This window comes from Onthophagus taurus, chromosome 7 (assembly GCF_036711975.1).
Source record: "Onthophagus taurus isolate NC chromosome 7, IU_Otau_3.0, whole genome shotgun sequence".
Classification (NCBI taxonomy): Eukaryota; Metazoa; Arthropoda; class Insecta; order Coleoptera; family Scarabaeidae; genus Onthophagus; species Onthophagus taurus.
Window position 1 is genome coordinate 35,605,667 of NC_091972.1, and position 20,599 is coordinate 35,626,265.

The 20,599-nt window shown below is 32.4% G+C and overlaps 2 protein-coding genes across 3 annotated transcripts; one reads left to right on the forward strand and one right to left on the reverse strand.

The window, feature by feature from the left end:
• The first annotated feature begins 285 nt into the window (after nt 1-285).
• Nucleotides 286-1,009, forward strand: LOC111424117 (ATP synthase, coupling factor 6). The gene is made up of 3 exons (XM_023057553.2): nt 286-378; nt 539-699; nt 753-1,009. Exons 2-3 carry the CDS (start codon nt 539-541, stop codon nt 916-918), a joined length of 327 nt encoding a protein of 108 aa, XP_022913321.1. The 5' UTR covers nt 286-378; the 3' UTR covers nt 919-1,009.
• On the reverse strand, nt 1,003-20,543 carry LOC111423897 (kinesin-like protein 3A). 2 transcript variants are annotated; one of them, XM_071197768.1, is made up of 12 exons: nt 20,460-20,543; nt 13,727-14,391; nt 12,171-13,668; nt 11,887-12,109; nt 5,437-5,709; nt 5,249-5,367; nt 5,035-5,190; nt 4,896-4,967; nt 4,765-4,840; nt 1,437-1,600; nt 1,315-1,379; nt 1,003-1,256 (listed from the first exon to the last, which is right to left on the reverse strand). In XM_071197768.1, the coding sequence occupies exons 1-12, from the start codon at nt 20,508-20,510 to the stop codon at nt 1,184-1,186; spliced, it is 3,435 nt and encodes a 1,144-aa protein (XP_071053869.1). In that variant the 5' UTR covers nt 20,511-20,543; the 3' UTR covers nt 1,003-1,183. The 2 variants fall into 2 exon arrangements, with proteins under 2 accessions (XP_071053869.1, XP_022913049.2); XM_023057281.2 differs by lacking the exon at nt 20,460-20,543 and adding an exon at nt 20,246-20,340.
• Nucleotides 20,544-20,599: the final 56 nt, after the last annotated feature.

Genomic DNA, 20,599 nt, shown 5'->3' on the forward strand with positions numbered 1-20,599 from the left:
TTAAATTTATTTAAGTGTATATTTTATATAGTTTATCTCGATTACAGAAAAAATTATAAAAGTTATTAATAAACACACTAAAAGAGGTGGTGTTTAAGCGCAAATAAGGTTGCCTATTAAGACTGGGTGAACATAAAAATAAATTTAATTTTTTACATTTCTAATTATAAATTAATTCTAAAAATAGCTTTATTAGTATAACAAACAAATTTAAAAATGAATTAAAAGATTAATAAATTTAATATTGAAAATCCCCGCCGTTTCGTTACTAAGGAGGTGGTTACGTAACTATCCGGCGCTACCAACTTCACTCAGCTGTCAAAATTCACCATCAGTTCTCCTGAGTGAAAATCAATAAAATTATTAAAATTTGAAAAGGTAAAAAAACTCAAATAATTAATATCTTATTAATTGATACAAAATAGATCTTAATATTAATCGTAACCTTTCTTATTTATTTCGTGCGATGATTTACTTTATAATAAATGTTCTAAATTCATTACATAACCTAACCTAAAAATTTTCCTTTTTCATTTAGATGCTCTACAACCAGGTTTTAACCGGTGTAAAACACCACGTTAAAGGTGCCATCTGTCAGAGGAACATTGGCATTTTGGCCCCTTGCTTACAAAAAGCGACAGACCCAATTCAACAATTATTTGTTGATAAACTCAGGGAGTACAACCAAAAAAGTGGAGGGTATGTTGTTTCTATAAGTTTGTACCATTATTTAATTGTATTTCTTTGTTTAGTGGTAAAAATCTAGTGGAGCCTAGCCCGGCTATTGAAAAAGAACTTAAATCTGAATTAGAAAAGGCTTCAAAACAATACGGAGGTGGTCCAGGCGTTGATATGACCAAATTCCCTACATTTACTTTTAAAGAACCAGTTATTGATCCAATTAATTTAGAAAAATAATTTCTTAAAAAAATGTAATGTTAAAAACGCGAAAATTTGTTAGATTCTTCTGCTGAAGACCAGTTAAAATAAATTAAAACATCATTCATAATGCAATTTCTTTATTATAACCATTCTTGCTATTTAAAAAAATATATTGCTAAGTACATCTTTTAATTAATATCAATATACTATAAAATTATCACATCTATTCACAAAATAATATAAATACACTAAAACGTTAATACACTTTTAAAGTTAAAAATTCTTAAATTAAAATATTCTTTTATAATCTTAATGTCTCTTGTTTAGCTCTTTTCTTACGTTTTATCCTGCTTAAACTTTCATCCACGTTTAATCTTAAAAAAAAATAAAGCAGTCAAACTTTAAACTCAATTGAAAACTTTAAATACATACTTGGGAGGTTGTACCAAAAAATCATCGTCATCGTCGTCCTCTTGCATGGTTTGTTCGGTTGATCCCTAATAATAATAAAACAAATTAATACATATTTTTGAAGATAATCGATACTATCTTACATTTTGATTGATATTGTTGTGTCTATATGTACATTTTTCAACACGACATTTACAACGTTCATCACAAACTCTTCCAGTTTTTCTACATCCGCAGTTTCTACTTGAACAATTCGTTTTGCAAGAACAACCACCTTCTGATGTTCTTTTAGGTCTCTCCAGAACTTCTAAAACACATAAATAATTTTAAAAATAATTCAATTATATAATAAAGAAATGTAGTGGTGAAAAACAAGACTCTAGGAGAAGATAACATCGCTGCTGAGGTCCTAAAAATTAGTAGAAAAGCAACAGTAAGAAGATTACATGAACTGATAACAAGTTGCTGGAAAGAAGAAAGGACTCTTAATGTAAGGCACAAAGCATTATCAAACATAATACACGAAGGAATAAAAACGCGAAGACAATACTAGGAGAACACCTCCAATAGATTACATTTTCCTAGCTAGGCAGCTTTTAGAGAAATGCTGTGACCATAGCATAGATGTACACAACTTAGTCCTTGATAGCATTGACAGGAATAAACTTGAGGGGAGATGCAATACCCAAAAAACTTGTGGAATGGTGATGGCTACAATGGACAACTTCACAGCAAAAGTACTGATAGATGCCAAATCCGAATTGTTCAAAATAAAATCGGGAGTGAGGCAAGGAGATGTGTTGGCACTAACATTCAACTTGGCACTGGACTCAGAAAGCACTCTTGGTGACCTTGACAGAGGAGCAAGTTTATTAATGACATACTGATTATGAGTCATGTCAGGGGAAAATCAAGTGTTCTGAAACAGATGGGACGCTTGATAAACGAAACAAAAATGTATGAAGGTGTCAATGGACGAAAGTAAGAAATGTTCTAACAACTACAGCTTTCAGGGTGTCAAGAACTTCAAGTACCTAGGTGCTATATTTGCCTCCTGAAACACGATTATGAATGCAATAAATGAAAGAATACAAGTTGCAAATAGATGCTATGGACACTTAAAATTATTTCATTTAAATTTACTTTCACGCACTGTAGAGATGAACATGTATAGGGTGGGCAAATTTGGGTGTTGTTATAGGCTATCTCAGAAACTATAAGAGATACGAAAAAAGTGCCTTCTATAATTAAAATTTTGAATGTTAATCTTTAATATTTTAGAATTAAAAAATAACGTTTATTTTCCCCAAACACATCATGCGTGCAATACATCATTGGAAAGCTAAAAATATGCTCTTTACAGTAACACCATAATCTACTATAGTTTGTATTTAAAAAAATACAACTTTGTGTTGTATCTTAAAAAGCATAAAATATTTTTAAAATTTTTCAACGGCAGTATATTCTACTTAAAAAAGTGTCTTAAGAACGTATCAACCCCATTTCAGTAATTACAAAAATAAATGAAATATGAGCATTTTTTAAAATCACGAAAATTTGACTTTTTGGCTATACCTTAAAACAAAAGAAGATAGAAGTTTGGTGTTTGCGGGATTGGGTTAGTCTCGAAAAAAGAGACCGGGACATGGCACCTACCTTTTTCGTATCTCTTATAGTTTCTGAGATAGCCTATAAAAACACCCAAATTTGCCCACCCTGTACAAAGTACTAATACAGTGGCGGCTTTATGGACGCCAAGATCAAGGGACATTCGCAAATCTATTAAGTATAACGTAAAGATAAACATAAAGCAACAATTAATGCAATACTGTGATATTTCTTTTTGAAATACTCCCATTTTTTTGCTGTTTTCTTCTGTAGTTTAGTTAAGTTGCAATCTATCCAAGTTTTAATCAGTTATTTGAAGCTAAAATTAGATTAAAAACTGGATCAACTATAGACAAAGAAACACAATAATTAATTTCTAAGGAAAGATTACGATGGAAAAATGTGGTCCAACGACTGAGCAGATTGCATTATATTTAGCTGAAAATAATCTGGCTTTCAGAGAATCTTTTAATAAATTATTTATCTCAAATAATGGGAAATTTCTAGGGCTCGTACAATTATTGGCAAGGTGTTTGACCTTGTCATGAAAGAGCATGCCAAATTAGCAATGAAAGTTGAGTTGGCTGACCATTATTATAGAAAAATATACGAAATGAATTGAATTAAAATAGAATGGCAACGCAAGTTAAATGCACAATATTATGCCACATAAAGATTCAAAGCATTTAGCAATCATAGCTGACATTATATTAGTTATTCCTGATATTAGCCATAAAAAGCAACATTTTCCCTAACATTAAGGTGCACTGATATAACCGAGGATGCCGTAACGATTAAAGAATATTTCATTACATTTTTGGAAATTGATGATACAACTGGATACACATACTGAGTTATCTCAATCTTAATATTAGCGATTGCAGAGAACATGGTTATGATAATGGCAACAGCATGAAAGGAAAAAACAAAGAGAATTACTGACCTTAATTCGTTAGCTTTCTTTGTGCCATGTGGATGTCACAATTACAATTTAGCCTTTTAATCTTTATTCAGAAACTTGCAAAAAAAATTTACTTTATTTGCAGCATCAGTAAATAGATGGAAAATTTACACACTTAAAAAATTAAGCGATACTCGAAGTGGTTTCCTTGGTGGACCAATATGACCAACACCCTAAAGAATATAATTTATCTGAACCGACAACCCAGGTCAGAATGTCGTGGCGCAGAAATATTAAGAGAGCCGACCCCACATAAAGTGGGAATGAGCAAAGAAGAAGGTTTTTCCCTGGGTTTAGCTTTTAATATGTTACAGCAAATATGTATAGTCAAGACATATGCTCATTTACCATAGAATATGTGAAAGTCAAACGTAAGATATCAAATATCCCAATCGTTGTTTTGTTCATACGCGCGCTCCATATATTCACAGCAAGAATCAATATTTGGTCACTTCTTTGTCTACTCTGTCCACGCTAAGCTGTATTGCGCTATGCTGCTTTGTAGTGTATAGCAAGTAGTCATTGTACACATTATTTACATATTAACAAACTTTTAAATAACAATAAAGCAAAGTAAATCAAGAACAAACTGTTTGTTGTCACTTAACAGTTGTTTATACCGACAAAAGAAAATTGCCTACATTTAAAACATAAATTCCGCCTTATTATAACACTGGTAAGAGTCAAGGTATTTTAAGTGCAGAAATCCAATTTACAGGTTTTATATAAGTTAGGAGAAAAAAATGTTTCTTGGAAAAGGAATTCATAATAAAAATGTAGCTAAAATCAAAATTATCAAGTTGATTAACTTCATAATATAATTCTAGTTGATTTTTATCTATTGTCATTAGTCGTATTTATAAACGACTTGTTTATTAAATATCTGTTTTATCTCGACCTACCTCTATTAGCCTTTAGTTTTCTTGCTAAAGGTGTTTTATGCCAATCCGGATCATTAACGATATTATCTTCGGGTTCCTAAAATTATGAAAGCATTAATATAATTTTTTAAAAGAATTTCTTTCATTCTTACAAAGTCAGGTGTAAACAAATTGTTTTGAGTAAGAGTTTCTTTTAATTTATAAACCGCACTTTGAGGAGTTTTCTAAAACAAACCAAAAAATTTACGCAATTTTAATTTCACATCAATCTATTTGTTGTAAAATCCTTACATTTTCGTCTTTTTCTTGGTTAGTTTCTTGGGTTTCGTCATTGTCTTCTTTCGATACTTCACTTTTTTCGTTAATTGGGACCTTTAATGATACGTGCTTCGTTTTTGGGCGTTTTGGCTTTTCAAATGTCACATCTAAAGCTGCTGCTGCCACATTCTAAAATCAATCATTTATATTAAAAATACGTCTAAAATCGTTTACAATTTACATATACTTTTTGAACTGTATCTTTTAACGTTTGTATTTCTATTATCAATTGAGCTTCTTTCATTTCTAACATTTGTATACTTCTCTTTTGCATTTCTATACATTCTTTTAATTGATCATCTTTAGCTGAAAATAAGACAAAAATTATACAAATCACGATTAAGAAATTATGTCAACTTTGTGGTTTTTACTTACATTCAATATCGCCATGACCCAAAAGCAACAACATTTTTTCTTCGTATTCTTGGATTAACTCACATTTGAACTTTTCGTTCTCTTTAATTTTACGTTCTAGTATGGCGTTTTGTTTCTTTAAATTCTCAATTTCTCGATTTTGATCTTGAACTTTACTTTCCGCTGTGAATGTACCACGTTTTATTTCTGCTACTGAATCAAACATCATTTTCAAAGCGTGTTTTGCTTCTAACATGCTTTGGATGTTGTCAAATCGTGTTTGAGAGCGAATATCTAAAAATATTGATTATATATTATTATGTGAGTATTATTTTTATTTTATATTAATTAAATAATATATTTTTATATATTAATGAGAGTTTGTACCGGCTTATATTTTCGATTGATTTATTGATGAGATTACTATGGACAGGTTATAGATAAGAAGCAAAGAAAGAAAACTTATCAAGGCATATAAACATATAGTTATGTAAGAGAATTTAGCAATCTCAATGTATATGTAACAACCCATGAACATTCTGGAACAATTAGTACATATTAGGAAATAAAGCTCAATGCCTCAAGGTATTTGGATCATGTGTATTGATAGGATTTAAGAACCAACGTTGTCGAATGCAGCTCCCAATTCTGCTGGATATTCCTCTTAATAATTAAGTGAATTATCACGAATATCCAAATAACTTGCAATTCCCATAGATTTGTCATCAATTCCAAGTATTTCCAAAGTAGTTTCAAGGATACCATCATAACTATCTTAGGATTTCAACAGATACCTAGAAATGTTCAAAGAATCTAACGAATATTTAACATTTTTTGGAATACTATCAAAAATAAGCAGAAATTTCTAATAATATCCATGCATTTCTAAGGGTTTTCAAAGATATCCAAAAGTACATAAGAATTATTATGAATAATAAGATATCTAACAATCCCCATAGATTTCTGTAAGAGATCCAAATATTTCCAAAGGATTTTCAAGGATACCTACATAACTATCTTAAGATTTCATATTTCACAATACAATTGTTAATCTTTTGCAAAGATGTCCAAATAAATCCAGGGATCCTAAAATGATTTCCAAAGCTTTTTGAAATATTACCAAGAATAAGCAAAAATCTCTACCAATTCCCATAGATTTATCTAAGTAATTCCAAATATTTCCAAAGAATTTTCAACGATATCATGATTATTATCTTAGGATTTTTATGGGAACCTAGAAATTTTCAAAGATTCTTAGGGATGTCTAGGAACATTTGCAAGGATGTCCAAATAAATCCAGAGATTTTATAGGTATTAGATCAAAGTTTTTTGAAACATTAAAGACAACCAGAAAATTTCAACAATTTCAATGAATTTTTAAATATTTTCTATTATGCCCCGAGCCTTTCGACACTTTGACCTTGGACTTTACAAGGTTTTAAAAAATTAACAAGAGTATCCAAATATTATTGCGAATATTTAGATTTTCAAAGGACTTTCAAGGACACCATGATAATGTTTTGACCATGACATGTCTGCCGCTCGCAACATTCTTTGGTATGTCTAAACTTGCGTGCGGCAGAGTTGGGTCTTGCAAACGCCGCGTGTCACTGCTGCACACTAGCTATGCAAAGTTTGGACACACCCTTATGGTTTTTAAAAGACGTCTGAAATTTTCTATAAATTGCTAGATATCCATATAGAAATCCAGAAATTAGTCTACTATCTTAGGATTTTTAAGAATATCAATTTTCACAAATTTTTTCAGATATCTTGGAATAGATGAAGGAGAAAATTACGTCTTGTACTAAATATTAAAAAGAAGAATTGTACGCAGATTAAAGCCATTTTCAAAATATGCAGTGATTTCAGCTGAAAAGAAAATATGATAGCTCCCAGATTCAGAGGGCGTCTCACTGACTCTGCGAGAAAATGATTGAAAGAATTGAGTACGAACTTTGTTGTTATACTAGGAATAACATCAGTGCTTCCAATATATTAATTAGTACACCATTTAAAAATAAGTAGATTTTATATCTTACCAATACTAACAAAGGGATTAATAAATAACAAATTATAAATAAAATCTAGATTCTTTGTATCTTGTATGTGCTATATAATATCTTCAAATAATCGTACCAACTGCATTTTTTACAGTTAAGAAACGATTTATATCTTAAACTAAAGCTAAAAGATTGCAGTTCAGGATAAGATATAAAAACGTTCATGTACGATTATAAAAATTTCCTGATAAAAATGTTTAAGCGAGGAATTGTCAAATTTATTCATAAACTTATAATCAATATATTCAACACATCGTACCAATTGCGTTTTTAACAGTTAAGAAACGATTTATATCTTTAATTGAAGTTAAAAGATTGCAGTTTAGGATAAGATATAAAAACGTTGATGTAGGATTGTAAAAATTTCCTGATACAAATGTTTCAGCGAGGAATTGTCAAATGTATGCATAAACTGATATTTTCAAAAAATCGTACCAATTGCGTTTTTAACAGTTAAGAAACGATTTATATCTTAAATTGAAGCTAAAAGATTGCAGTTTATGGTAAGATATAAAAACGTTGATGTAGGATTATAAAAATGTCCTGATACAAATGTTTCAGCGAGGAATTGTCAAATGTATGCATACACTGATAATCAATATTTTCAAAATATCGTACCAATTGCGTTTTTAACAGTTAAGAAACGATTTATATCTTAAATTGAAGCTAAAAGATTGCAGTTTAGGATAAAATATAAAAACGTTGATGTAGGATTATAAAAATTTCCTGATACCAATGTTTCAGCGAGGAATTGTCAAATGTATGCATAAACTGATAATCAATATTTTCAAAAAATCGTACCCATTGCGTTTTTAACAGTTAAGAAACGATTTATATCTTAAATTGAAGCTGAAAGATTGTAGTTTAGGATAAGATATAAAAACGTTGATGTAGGATTATAAAAATTTCCTGATACAAATGTTTCAGCAAGGAATTGTCAAATGTATGCATAAACTGATAATCAATATTTTCAAAAAATCGTACCCATTGCGTTTTTAACAGTTGAGAAGCGATTTATATCTTAAATTGAAGCTAAAAGATTGCAGTTTAGGATAAGTTATAAAAACGCTGATGTAGGATTATAAAAATTTCCTGATATAAATGTTTCAGCGAGGAATTGTCAAATGTATGCATAAACTGATAATCAATATTTTCAAAAAATCGTACCAGTTCGTTTTTAACAGTTAAGAAGCGATTTATATCTTAAATTGAAGCTAAAAGATTGCAGTTTAGGATCAGATATAAAAACGTGGATGTAGGATTATAAAAATTTCCTGATATAAATGTTTCAGCAAGGAATTGTCAAATGTATGCATACACTGATAAGCAATATTTTCAAAATATCGTACCAATTGCGTTTTTAACAGTTAAGAAACGATTCATACCTTAAATTGAAGCTAAAAGATTGCAATTTAGGATACAAATCTTTTTAGAGCTGTAATTGATTGAACCAAACGCCACAGATTTCTTTAGATTTTCTTTAGATTCTTCTTTAGATTTCTTCATTAAAAGAAATCTAGCAAAGAATTGAGACAACAGTAAATTGTATAAATTAATCGTTCTAATACCTTGCTATTGACCAATTTTTGCTCGCTATGTATCTTAAAAAGGGAAGGAGGACTGTTTGAAGTAATAAACAGCATTGAATGTTTCATAATAAACTTGTAAGTATATGACTGATGGAGTGCCTGCAATGTTAGAGAAGCAATAATTTGTGTTTCATCTAAAGATCTTAACACTATGCCGTCCGGCGACACCACAGTGGTGTCGCACGAAAAATATCGCTCAACGGCCGGCGTCACCACATTGGTGTCGCCCGCTTACGTATGGATCTACTATCCGTGCAAAAAGTCAAGTCCCCTCACTTTAGAGATCGATATCTTCGCAACCGATCGATGAAAAAAATTGCGACAAAGTTTGTTGTAATCACTGAACATTTCTACGTAACATATGTTAATTTGAAAATGTTCGGATCCGCGGTTTTCTTTTTATCGCGAGTTAAATGAAAAAAGTACCCGATTTTTAAGTGTGCCGGCAACTTTGTCAACTTGCGATTTTTTTTCTCGAAAACTATTTGACAAAAAAATTTCAAATTTGAACTGGTGGTAAACCGATGTGTTCTTAATGTGGGGCATATTTTCTTTTTTCAATATTCCATATAGTTTCGCGGAAAATCGCGGTTTAGTAGGATGCAGTTATTTCGGAAACGACCTGGCGGATTTCAACGCGGTTTTTACCAAAATATGTCAAATCATGTCGGTTGTCGAATTCCGTTATCAGTTTTTCAAAATCAGGGCCCCCTATTTTGTAAAGGATGATTTAATGCAATTACAAATGAAAGAGAAACAGAAGTAAGCCATGCGGGGAGGGGTGGGGTTCCGGCCAATCGGAACAGAGTTGAAGAGATGTTGCTAGCGTGCGCTTCGGACGGGCGGCCGTGGCGAATAATACTTAAAATTTTAGATAAAATTATTTTATTTCAAATTCAATAAGTATGTTTCATTTTTGTATACAAGACATGAATAATGCATATAAATTTAAACAAAATAGCTTGGCACTATTTTCTTCAAAATTTTTTATTTTGTTTTTAACATAATATATCACTTATACATAGACAATTACTACAATTGCGTAGAACTTGCGGAGAATTTACTTACAAAGAAAATTCGAGTCTGTGGAACGATGCGACAACATAGAGGATTTCCAGAAAAACTAAACTTCGTAAACGAAGAAGATGCCGTGTTTGTTCCAAAAACAAAAAAAGAAGGACAACGAATTTAATGTGCAAGTCTTGTGGAGTTGCGTTACATCTCGGGGATCGTTTTGCTTCATATCATCAAAAAGAGAAATACTAAGTAGGTACCAAAGAAAATATAAATCAAGAAACATATTTGCCAAAATACGTATTTATTTGTTGTGTGGTTTACGTATTAGTTTATTGTTTATTGTTATTCTTACTATTGTCTTGTTGTATTTATTTTGTGGTTTCAATAAAAGTACATTATTATTATTATATAAAACATACAAATTTTACATTTATTTACATTTATTCGAAATTTCGTGAAAATAGCTAGACAGGATTGAAAATCAGGAGAACTAGCAATAAGATTAATATAACATAATAAAAATAAAATAATAATAATAATTATTAATATTTTTGATATATGTTAAAAAACAAAATAAAAAATTTTGAAGAAAATAGTGCCAAGCTATTTTGTTTAAATTTATATGCATTATTCATGTCTTATATACAAAAATGAAACATACTTATTGAATTTGAAATAAAATAAATTTATCTAAAATTTTAAATATGATTCTCCACGGCCCGTCCGAAGCGCACGCCAGCAATATCTCTTCAACTCTGTTCCGATTGGCCGGAACCCCCATGGCATATTTCTGTTTCTCTTTAATTTGTAATTCCATTAAATCGCCCTTAAAAAATTAGGGAGCCCTAATTTTGAAAAACTGATAAGGGAATTCGACAACCGACATGATTTGACATATTTTGGTAAAAACCGCGTTGAAATCCGCCAGGTCGTTTCCGAAATAACCGCATCCTACTAAACCGCGATTTTCCGCGAAACTATATGGAATATCGAAAAAATAAGATATGCACCACATTAAGAACACATCGGTTTACCACCAGTTCAAATTTCAAATTTTTTCGTCAAATAGTTTTCGAGAAAAAAAATCGCAAAGTTGACAAAGTTGCCGGCACACTCAAAAATCGGGTACTTTTTTCATTTAACTCGCGATAAAAAGAAAACCGCGGATCCGAAAATTTTCAAATTAATACAGGTTACGTAGGAATGTTCAGTGATTACAACAAACTTTGTCGCAATTTTTTTCATCGATCGGTTGCGAAGATATCGATCTCTAAAGTGAGGGGACTTGACTTTTTGCACGGATAAGTAATCTGAATATTCTGCCGGCGCCGAGCGAATAAATTTTTGCGAAACGTGCGGACGGCAAAGTGTTAATTTTCTATGAATCCTACAAGTTCACTTCATAACTTATTGTGAAGTGTTCTTTTGCCAGTTGCAGATTAACATAAAAACAATGGAAGAAATAACAACTACAAATGTTGGTTCTGCTTTTCATTCAATAAAAATATATAACAATCTAGCGCTGAATAACGATTAAAAATAGAACTACTGTCTTTGATTTGTACATCATATAGATACCTTGGGGAATACCCCGAGTTTCTCTATGAACATGAAATAGACCAACTTCAGGAATAACCCAAGTTGGATTCTATCTATAAGCGCTAACATTAAGATTATGAAATACACAAAAATATATTGAAAAGTGGAAAAATAAATAAAAAGGTGTAACTACCTAGATAAAATCATTGACGTTTTTACTTCCAATGATTATAATGAAATATTTTAATAAAAATTTCACAAACCTTCTTGTGAGTCCAATAATTTCTGCTGTAAATCGGTTATTTGTGCTGTGCGAAGTTCAATTTCGTCTGATATTTGATTAACAGCGTCTTCATTATCTTCTACATCTGGATCAGCTTTTAAAAAATCCAATTGTTTCTGGAGATTTCCGCGATCTTCGATTAAATTTGGGATAGCAGCTTCTGCTTCTAAGATGTTAACATAGACTTCAAGTTCTTGTTGAATCTAAATTAATAATTAAAAACTTTCACTTATTTGTACAATTCTCAAATAAACAAAAATTTACCCATTCTCCAATTTTCTCATTTTTCCCCTGCCTTTTATCAGCGACCGTTTTTCTTTTCGCTAACGATTCTTTCAAACGTTTATTAACAGCGGCAGCTTCTTCAACTTTTCGTTTTAAAACATTTTGTTGCCTGGTATGCATCATTTCCATTTTAACAATTTGATTTTGCCTCTTTCGATCCTGTTCTTTTAGTTTAAGAACATCACGTTCCTTTTGCAACTTCCACGTCCTAAATCGATCGGATTCCTGGCGAATTTTCCGCATCAAAGTCACTTTATTCTGTTTCATCGTCAATATTTCACCGTTAAGTTTCTTAATTTTTTCTTCGTCAGTTTTTTTATGTTTTAAAAGTTTTTCGTGATCAATTACTTTTCTTTTAAGATCTAGTATTTCATCTTCGAGACCTTGAACGCGTTTTCTGCGATTTTCGGAAATCTTACTAGGGCCGTTTGTTTGTACGTTTTTTAGTTGTTGCAAAAGTTCTTCTTTTTCTTTTTCTAATACAGCGATTTTCGATTCACAGTCAGTTATTATATTTGGATCAATAAACATTACGTTTGATTCCATGCATTTAACCAGTCTCTCTTTCATTGCAAGTTGACGTCGCACTTCTTGAAATTCGTTGTTTAAAGCGAGTTGTTGAGCTGTATGTCCTTCTTGTTGTTCTGATAACTCGTGTTCTGATTGTGAATCGTTGGTGCTTTCAAGTTGGAAGTTTTCGTTTTCTTGTTTAGTTATATCTTTAACAATTTTCATCTGTTCATTGTAAATATCGCTTAATTGTATAAATAATTCCTTGAATTTTACGATTTTTTCTTTATAATAATTATTTTCATCACCATCACCTCCAGAATTCTCATTTAAAACCAATAACTCGTTACACTCATCAATAATTGCTTTCAATTTGTTCATTAATTCAGGTATTAAATCAACCATGTGTAATTTTTCATGTAAAATACCATTTTCATTCAAACAAGTTCCCAATTGAACATTTAGTAACCGATACTTTGTTTTTGTGTCATTGAGTTCCTTCTTAAGTAATTCCATTTCGGCGGGGCATATAATTGGACCTCCTTGGCCCACCAATTCTAAGCGTAGTTGTTGAATAACTTTTTGTAATTTATTTATTTCAGCTGCTTTTGGATCTTGATTGACTATTGGTTTATTTTTTATTTTTCTGGCGCGATCGGCGTATCGTAATGTGGAAAGCGTTTCTTCTAAATTATAATCTGCAGGGCTGACACATGCTATCATTAGAGTTATGCTGTTACCGCCCAAAGAATCTTTTAATAAGCGGGTCAAATTACTATCGCGATAACAAATATAATTGTTCTGCGTCTTTTCATCCCCTAATGCAGATATGACATTTCCCAAGGCGAGTAATCCTTTATTAATATTAACCCCCTCCTTAAAAGTTTGACCTGTTGCTCCAGTCTTCTTTTGCCGCTCGGATCCTGCCAAATCGACTAAATGAAAGCGGGCGGTTTTATTCTGATTGCTGTAATAACATTGTCAAATTACAAAAAAAAATCAATAAAAAAAAACATTTATTTTACCTATCATCCTTTTTTAACATCGAAATATTTACTGTATAAATAGCGTGGCTTCTCGAACTTTGCGAATTCATATTTGTCGAAGCCATCGCCCTTCCTTGGGACCCTTTCGTTAAAAATTCTAACGCTTCAAGAGGAGTTGTAACAATTTCCTCTGTCAATCCAGGTATAATTATCCCTTTAACATCTTCTCGTAATTCAACACTACATTGTTCTCGTGGCCTGTTTGCCAAAAGGTCATACACAACTTCTTGATAAATCTCAATGAACGACACCGAAACGGAAAATTCATATCCAAAATTATCTTTAACATAATCAAAAATTTCGCGCACGGCTCTAGGTATAATTCCAACATTGTCGTCCCCGTTGTATGCCGTTCCCATGGAATGGGTTTTTCCGGATCCGGTTTGGCCGTACGCTAATATTGTTACATTATACCCTTTAAATAAATTTCCTATTAAATTTTTAACGCAGGTGTCATAAAAATCTTTCTGTGAAATATTGTGATTGCAAACATAGTTGTAACTGAATGCTTTGTCGCTAGTTTTGATTTTAATTTGATTTATATCTTCATAAACTTCTAAAATCTCTTGACAACCTTTAGCAGTTTCCGATGGGATCAAAGGACGAATTCGGACGGCTACCGTTACAGACGAAGAATCAGACATCTGAAATTATAAGGTTAAAAACGGTAATGATTCATTTCTTTGAAAGGTTCTTTTTTGAAGATAATCAAACGAATTTTATTATATGGTTTTTAATTTGAGTATGGGCTGGGGGAACCTGTAACCCCTAAACGCTGCGTCATCTGGTAGTGGAAAGGGTAATGCTCGCCAGGCTTGTCTAGAGGTAGAGACAAAAAAAATTGTCTCCGCGGATAATCTGCGCAGCAAGCATGGTGACTTAATTGCAAACTCCTTCCATACATGAAATGTCGGATTTTAAAATGAAACTACCCCAAACGAGTAAATCGCAAAGCTCAAAATCTCTCACTGGGGATGGCAAAAATTCTGTAACACACTGTAACAGACCAAATTGAATATTGCAGGGATCTGTGAAACATGTTTAAAAGGAGAAGCCATAACGGTACTCAGATCAGAGATCTGCTATTCCAGAACAATACAAACGCGAACTCATATGTCGGTGGAGTAGCAATTATGATACCAATCAAGCAAAACAGCTGCTAACTCAGGAAGAGTGGTCTATATTACGATCAATTTAAACGGCCGCTAATACCCTGCAGGTGATACAAGCCTACGCACAGACAAGAGCCGCTGAAATCGTAGAGGCCAAGCAGTTACAAAGACGTAACTACAACGAAGATGGCCGGGTGGTTGTCGTGATGGGAAACTTCAACGTAAAGATAGGTCGCAGAGAAATGACAGACCAGAGTCATTTGGCTTAGGAAACAGGACAAGCAGCCAAGAGGCTAAGCATTGCGAAAAACAGGCAAATAAGCTGTACTTCGAGATAAGAAGACAGTCGCCGTTTCCAGCAGCAACAAAAGTAAGGATAATAGAGAAGTCATAATAAGGCAAAGAAATTGAAATCGTTTAGAATAGAATTCTGTTTTCTGCAACGAATATTCCATACAACGACAGGAACGCAAACATCTTCGAAGCTGTAAAAACAAAGAAATAGCATATATTATATAGAAGCAGTTGTAAACAAAACTTGAAGCCAACACACGTTCGTTTACTAACAACCTTTGTCAAAACACCGTCATAAAACTAAAGAAAGAATGTGGGATGCTCTTTGGATACGCCACTGGCTAAAGTCTGATCAATTTCATATGAATAGTACACGCCACTGTCGCTAGGGCCAAGGTCAATTTTGTTTCCAAACAAATGCTTGTGCCTTGGCTTCAAACTGGTATATGGACCAACATAGGCGATCCGGCTTCTATATATACAATTTCTTTGTGTGAAAACATGTGTTACAAAGAAGATAGATAGGAGAAGGGTTTAGTCAGTCGGGGTCTAGCCCCAACCCAACACTACCTTGCCGAGAATGGTAGGATATCAAATTTGAGAACATAGTTGAGTGAAATCAAAAACCAATGTCTTAATCAGATATGTCATTGACCTTAAAAATTAAGTTCAAAATGTGCAAGCTAGTTGAAAAAACGAGTTATAAAATGACAATGTGAACATCTAATATGTAATATGGCAACTAACCTTGAATGGTAACAGTTAATAGTCAAAAGAGACATCTTTAATGCAAAATACCTAGCATGAACTTAACTTTTTCAAATGATTAAAAATTTAAGCTGCACAAAAATGATAAAGTTTTCTCAATTTTCTTCACTGATGACTAATACAGATATGGATGATTTGGTGTACAACATTTTTGCTGTTTATGAGATAATAACAGTTAATGCTAAAAACTTTTTGATAAAAAATATCTTATCTAATGTAGTTTTGAATGAAACGAATTGGTTTCATATACCAGAAAATGATAATATCAGCTCCTGAAATGTAATTCAATGAAATTTTTAAATAAAGAATATTACAAGTCTATATTATTTTAATATTTTACATAAAAAATGTATAACTTATCATATTTATAGCTCAAAAAAGTTTATATACAAATTAAAAAAATCAAGGATCATCCAATAACTACTGCGGTTGATTTAGCCAAATCACTCGCGGCATCAAAATCTATAAACATAAATCCCGAAACAGTTCGACTTGTACTACGAAGTGAAAGCTAGAGTAGTAGAGTTCCTAAAAAAAGGGCCATTCATATCGGAAACAAATGTGAAAAAAAGTCGATTTTGCTAAATTACATGAGTAAAAGGATACTATATTATGGCATACTGTTGTATTTCCGGATTAAAGTAAATTCAATATTTTCGGTTATGATTGCACAACAAAAGTATGGAGAAAGAAAAACGAAAGCATGAATAAGAACTTGAAAGCCATAGTGAAGCATGGCGGTGGAAACGTGATGGTATGGGGTTGTGTGTGAGGGGCTGATGTAGGAAATGTAGAGTTTATTGAAACAATTGTGGACCGCCATGTATATCTGAACATATAGCGAACTAATTTAAAGGAATCGGTCAATAAATTAGGCTTAGGATCACAGTGGATATTCCAAGACGGTAATGATCCCAAGCACACAGCTCACATTGTGAAGGAATGGGTATTATATAATGTCCCTAAAAAGCTACGCCCACCACCACAGTCACCCGACCTTAATTCCATAGAGCACGTATGAGAGTTTCTTGACCGCAAAATTTGGAAGCTAAATATTAAAAATAAAAACGACTTGAAAGCTGCATTATTACAGGAATGGCAGAGTATTTCACCAGCAATTACAGCTAATTTAGTTGATTCCATGCCTCGATGATTAGCAGCAGTTCTTGCTGCGAAAGGAACCTACCAAATATTAATTTAATTATGTAAATTTCGACTTGTTTTGATTATTAATGATATAATATGTATAAGAGTAACCTACTGTAATGGGAAGTGCTTCGCGAATGGAGAAGTATGTGTTGTTGTGCTTCATCCGAGATTTCATCTGTTCTTCCTGTTGGTTCCCTTTGGAAAGGGGCAGACTATCTCACCTAGCATCTTCAGTGCGTTGTAGTAATCTCTACACAGTCCACGGTTGATATATCAGTGACTACAGTCAGTCTGCCGACAGAAGACTACGACAACGAACTGAAGATGCTAGGTGAGATTTTGCTAGGTGCGAAACGTCTGCCTCTTTCCAAAGGGAACCAACAGGAAGAACGGATGAAATCTCGGATCGACCACAACAACACGTAACCTACTGTATGTAGACTTCTTTGAGTTATTATTATTGCTGCTGGGCTGAGGGGAGCGCCCCCTCTTGTCACCGCGACCTATAAGAACTATTGTAACTTTAGCCCTCCAAAAATTTAGGGCAAATGTAGGTCTTTAATGAATCTTAGTATTGCTCCAAGATTTTGTTCTGTTATGTCTTATTGTTAGACGGCCTCTGGCGACGCAATTACACAGTATATGTGCAGCCGTTTCTGTCTCGTCGTTGCAAAGTCGATAAGTTTGATCCTCAGCTTGTCCAATGTGGAAGAGGTGGTATTTTAGGGGCGCATGACCGGTCAGGAAACCTGAGAGCGTCCTTAGATCCTCTTTGCTGACGCATAAAATCTTTTGTAGTTATCAAACTCTTCGCTTGTCTGTGACCTGGAAGTTATTTTCAGCGTAAGGCTACCTTTGGGGCCCCCCAACTGTTGATTATTTGTTTTAGGTGGCTTTTTTTGTAGTCCACAACCGCGTTTGGGTCCAATGAAGGGCGTTTTCGCTGCCTCCCTGGCCAGCTTGTGCGCCTTCTCATTGCCCTCAATGTTTCTGTGATCTGGAACCCACCAAAGAGTAACACTCTCTGATCAGTGCGGAGTCACTCATGTAGGCCTGAACTGCCTTTAGGGCGGCCTGAGTGTCTGTGAAAATGTTTATGGATGCACCTGTCTGTTCCTTTTGTAGGTTCAAAGCGGTGCAAAAGTTTTAGCAAGAACTTCTGCTTGCAAAATGGTTATGTCCGAGCTGAGGGTCAATTTAATGCAGCTGTTTGGTCCACTAAAGCCCATGCCTACTTCGGATAAACTGTCTTTAAAGCATCTGTGTACCAGGCTAGGGCTCCGCTTTTTATTTGAGGCCCACCCTTCGTCCAATCATCCCTGCTTCTAAATATGAACTTATACGGCTCGTCGAAATTGTATTCTGTCGGTATAAGGTTCGTTTTAATTTCAATCAAGTGATTTAGACATAGGTCTTTGAGGATTTCAAGGTGTCCTCTGAGGTTACCCTGCATCAACTTGAGTGACGAGCCCGTTTTCAGTGATAAGGCACTTAAAGCTGCCTCCTTTTGTATATATTTTTAAGTTATAAATAAGATTATATTTTGTGTTTTCCATTATTAATAATAGAATAGAATAAACTTATATAGCATTTATGTAAAATATGGAAATGATATAAACATCTTTTGTTAAAAAAATTCAGTGAATTACATTTCAGAAGTTGAGATATTATCATTTTCTATTCATACTCCTACAAATATTGGAATTTAGAGATTATTAATGGTTTTTCTGGCAACATATCAGCTTCTCTGGATATACTACACTGTAATACACATTTTATGTTGAAAAATATTTTAAATATTTCAATTGTTTAAAACTACAGGAATAATTTTTTCGTGACTTAAGTTAATTTTTAAAAAAACTGGTTTTTCAAGTGTGTATTTCAAAATTTCAATAATACATTTGGCATACAAATTATGTTAAAAACTTCTTTGTTTTATAACCTTTCAAATGAGGTATCAAGCAGGGCTAAATGTTTTTCCAATTGGCTAATAATAAAGGAAGGATGTACAATTTTGACAACTTACCCAAAGTTAAAAAAATTTTAATTAAAAAACACAGTCAGCAAATGGTAGTAAAATTGAGAATTGATTACTCCAGTACTGGTTTTATTGGAACTAAAAGTAACTTTCATTCAAAAAACCATAAAAATTAAGCAATTTTATGTGTCACATTAACATCAACAAAAAGAAAGTAAAGGTATATAAAGTTAGGGTATATAACTCATTGCCTAATTCTAACTAAAAAACTTATAACTACAAGTCTGCATCAAAAACTGCACTTCCTAATACATGCAAGAGCCATTTTCCTGATTTCTGATCTTATTATCATCATGCTGATGGATTCGAATTGGAGGACCTCATGAAAGAAAGACACTAAGGATGAATTAATAGAAAAAATCAAAAATGAAGCATCTGTTTTAAAAACGCAAATTACAAATAAGATAACAAGATTGGAATCAGGAAGAGGACTTATGCTTGTATTGGGAATAGAGGTGTAGTTTTTGAGGTGGACTTGTAGTTTTTATTAGATAGAATTAGACAACACATTATTACCTTTGTGTACTTCATTTTGTTTATGTTAATGTGACACAAAATCGCTTAATTTTTATGGTTTTTTGAATGATGGTTATTTTTAGTTCCAATAAAGTAAGTACTGAAGTAATCAATTCCCAGTTTTACTAATTTTTGCTAGCTGTAAAAATTGTATTCCCTCCAAATATTTGTTTACTCAATGATTGATAGCTAAATGCTTAATGATGTTAAACATTAACCTCAGGATTTATTGTATTCATGATTTAACGTTTTTTAGTTCTTATAAGTTAAAATATTTTTCAACTTAAAATGTGTATTAGCGTGCAGTCTATCCAGAGAAGTCGATATGTTGCCAAAGAAACTATTATTAATCTCTAAATACCAATATTTCTAGGAGTATGTACAAAAACCAAAAGATTGAAATAATTCCTATACTATTCAACTTTGTAAAAGGCATATTTGGTTTAATCAATTGCAAATGAGCTACCAGTCATCCTGTATATTAAGAGATTGTAAAATATTAAATTTTTAACAACTTTGTTAAAAAAGAAACGCATGGAGTATATCCACATCAATAAAATGTGTATAAAGTTGTAAAAGATATAAAAACTATGATTATATTTATCGTTAAGTAATACCCACCTTTAAATTATTCACAATAAAACAAATTCACATTACAAGATTAAAATAAATACAACTTAAAACAATTCTATGTTATACGATGCCGATCACGCGAAGAGATTCTTCAGTTATAAGAAAACCGTTGCAATTCAAGAAATTTAAAGGGGCAATAACGAATTCCCATTGGTTATCAAGAAAGTTACTAAAACTATATTAATAAAAATCCCTAACATACCCAATTCATATTCCACAAATTCTGTATTCCATTTAATATAAATAGGTTCATCCAATTTAAAATTGAATAGTTATTTAGAATATTTCATAGAAAATATTGATTTGACTTTAATTGTCAAATTGACACTATTAAAAATAAAT

Bases quoted from the DNA above. Each gene is read 5' to 3' on its own strand.
- LOC111424117 (XM_023057553.2), top strand. From the start codon at position 539: ATGCTCTACAACCAGGTTTTAACCGGTGTAAAACACCACGTTAAAGGT. The intron at 700-752 runs GTATGTTGTTTC...TTCTTTGTTTAG, and splicing joins TACAACCAAAAAAGTGGAGG to TGGTAAAAATCTAGTGGAGC.
- LOC111423897 (XM_071197768.1), bottom strand. From the start codon at position 20,510: ATGAACCTATTTATATTAAATGGAATACAGAATTTGTGGAATATGAAT. The intron at 12,110-12,170 runs GTAAATTTTTGT...TTATTAATTTAG, and splicing joins ATGAGAAAATTGGAGAATGG to ATTCAACAAGAACTTGAAGT. The intron at 4,841-4,895 runs GTAAGAATGAAA...TCATAATTTTAG, and splicing joins ATTTGTTTACACCTGACTTT to GAACCCGAAGATAATATCGT.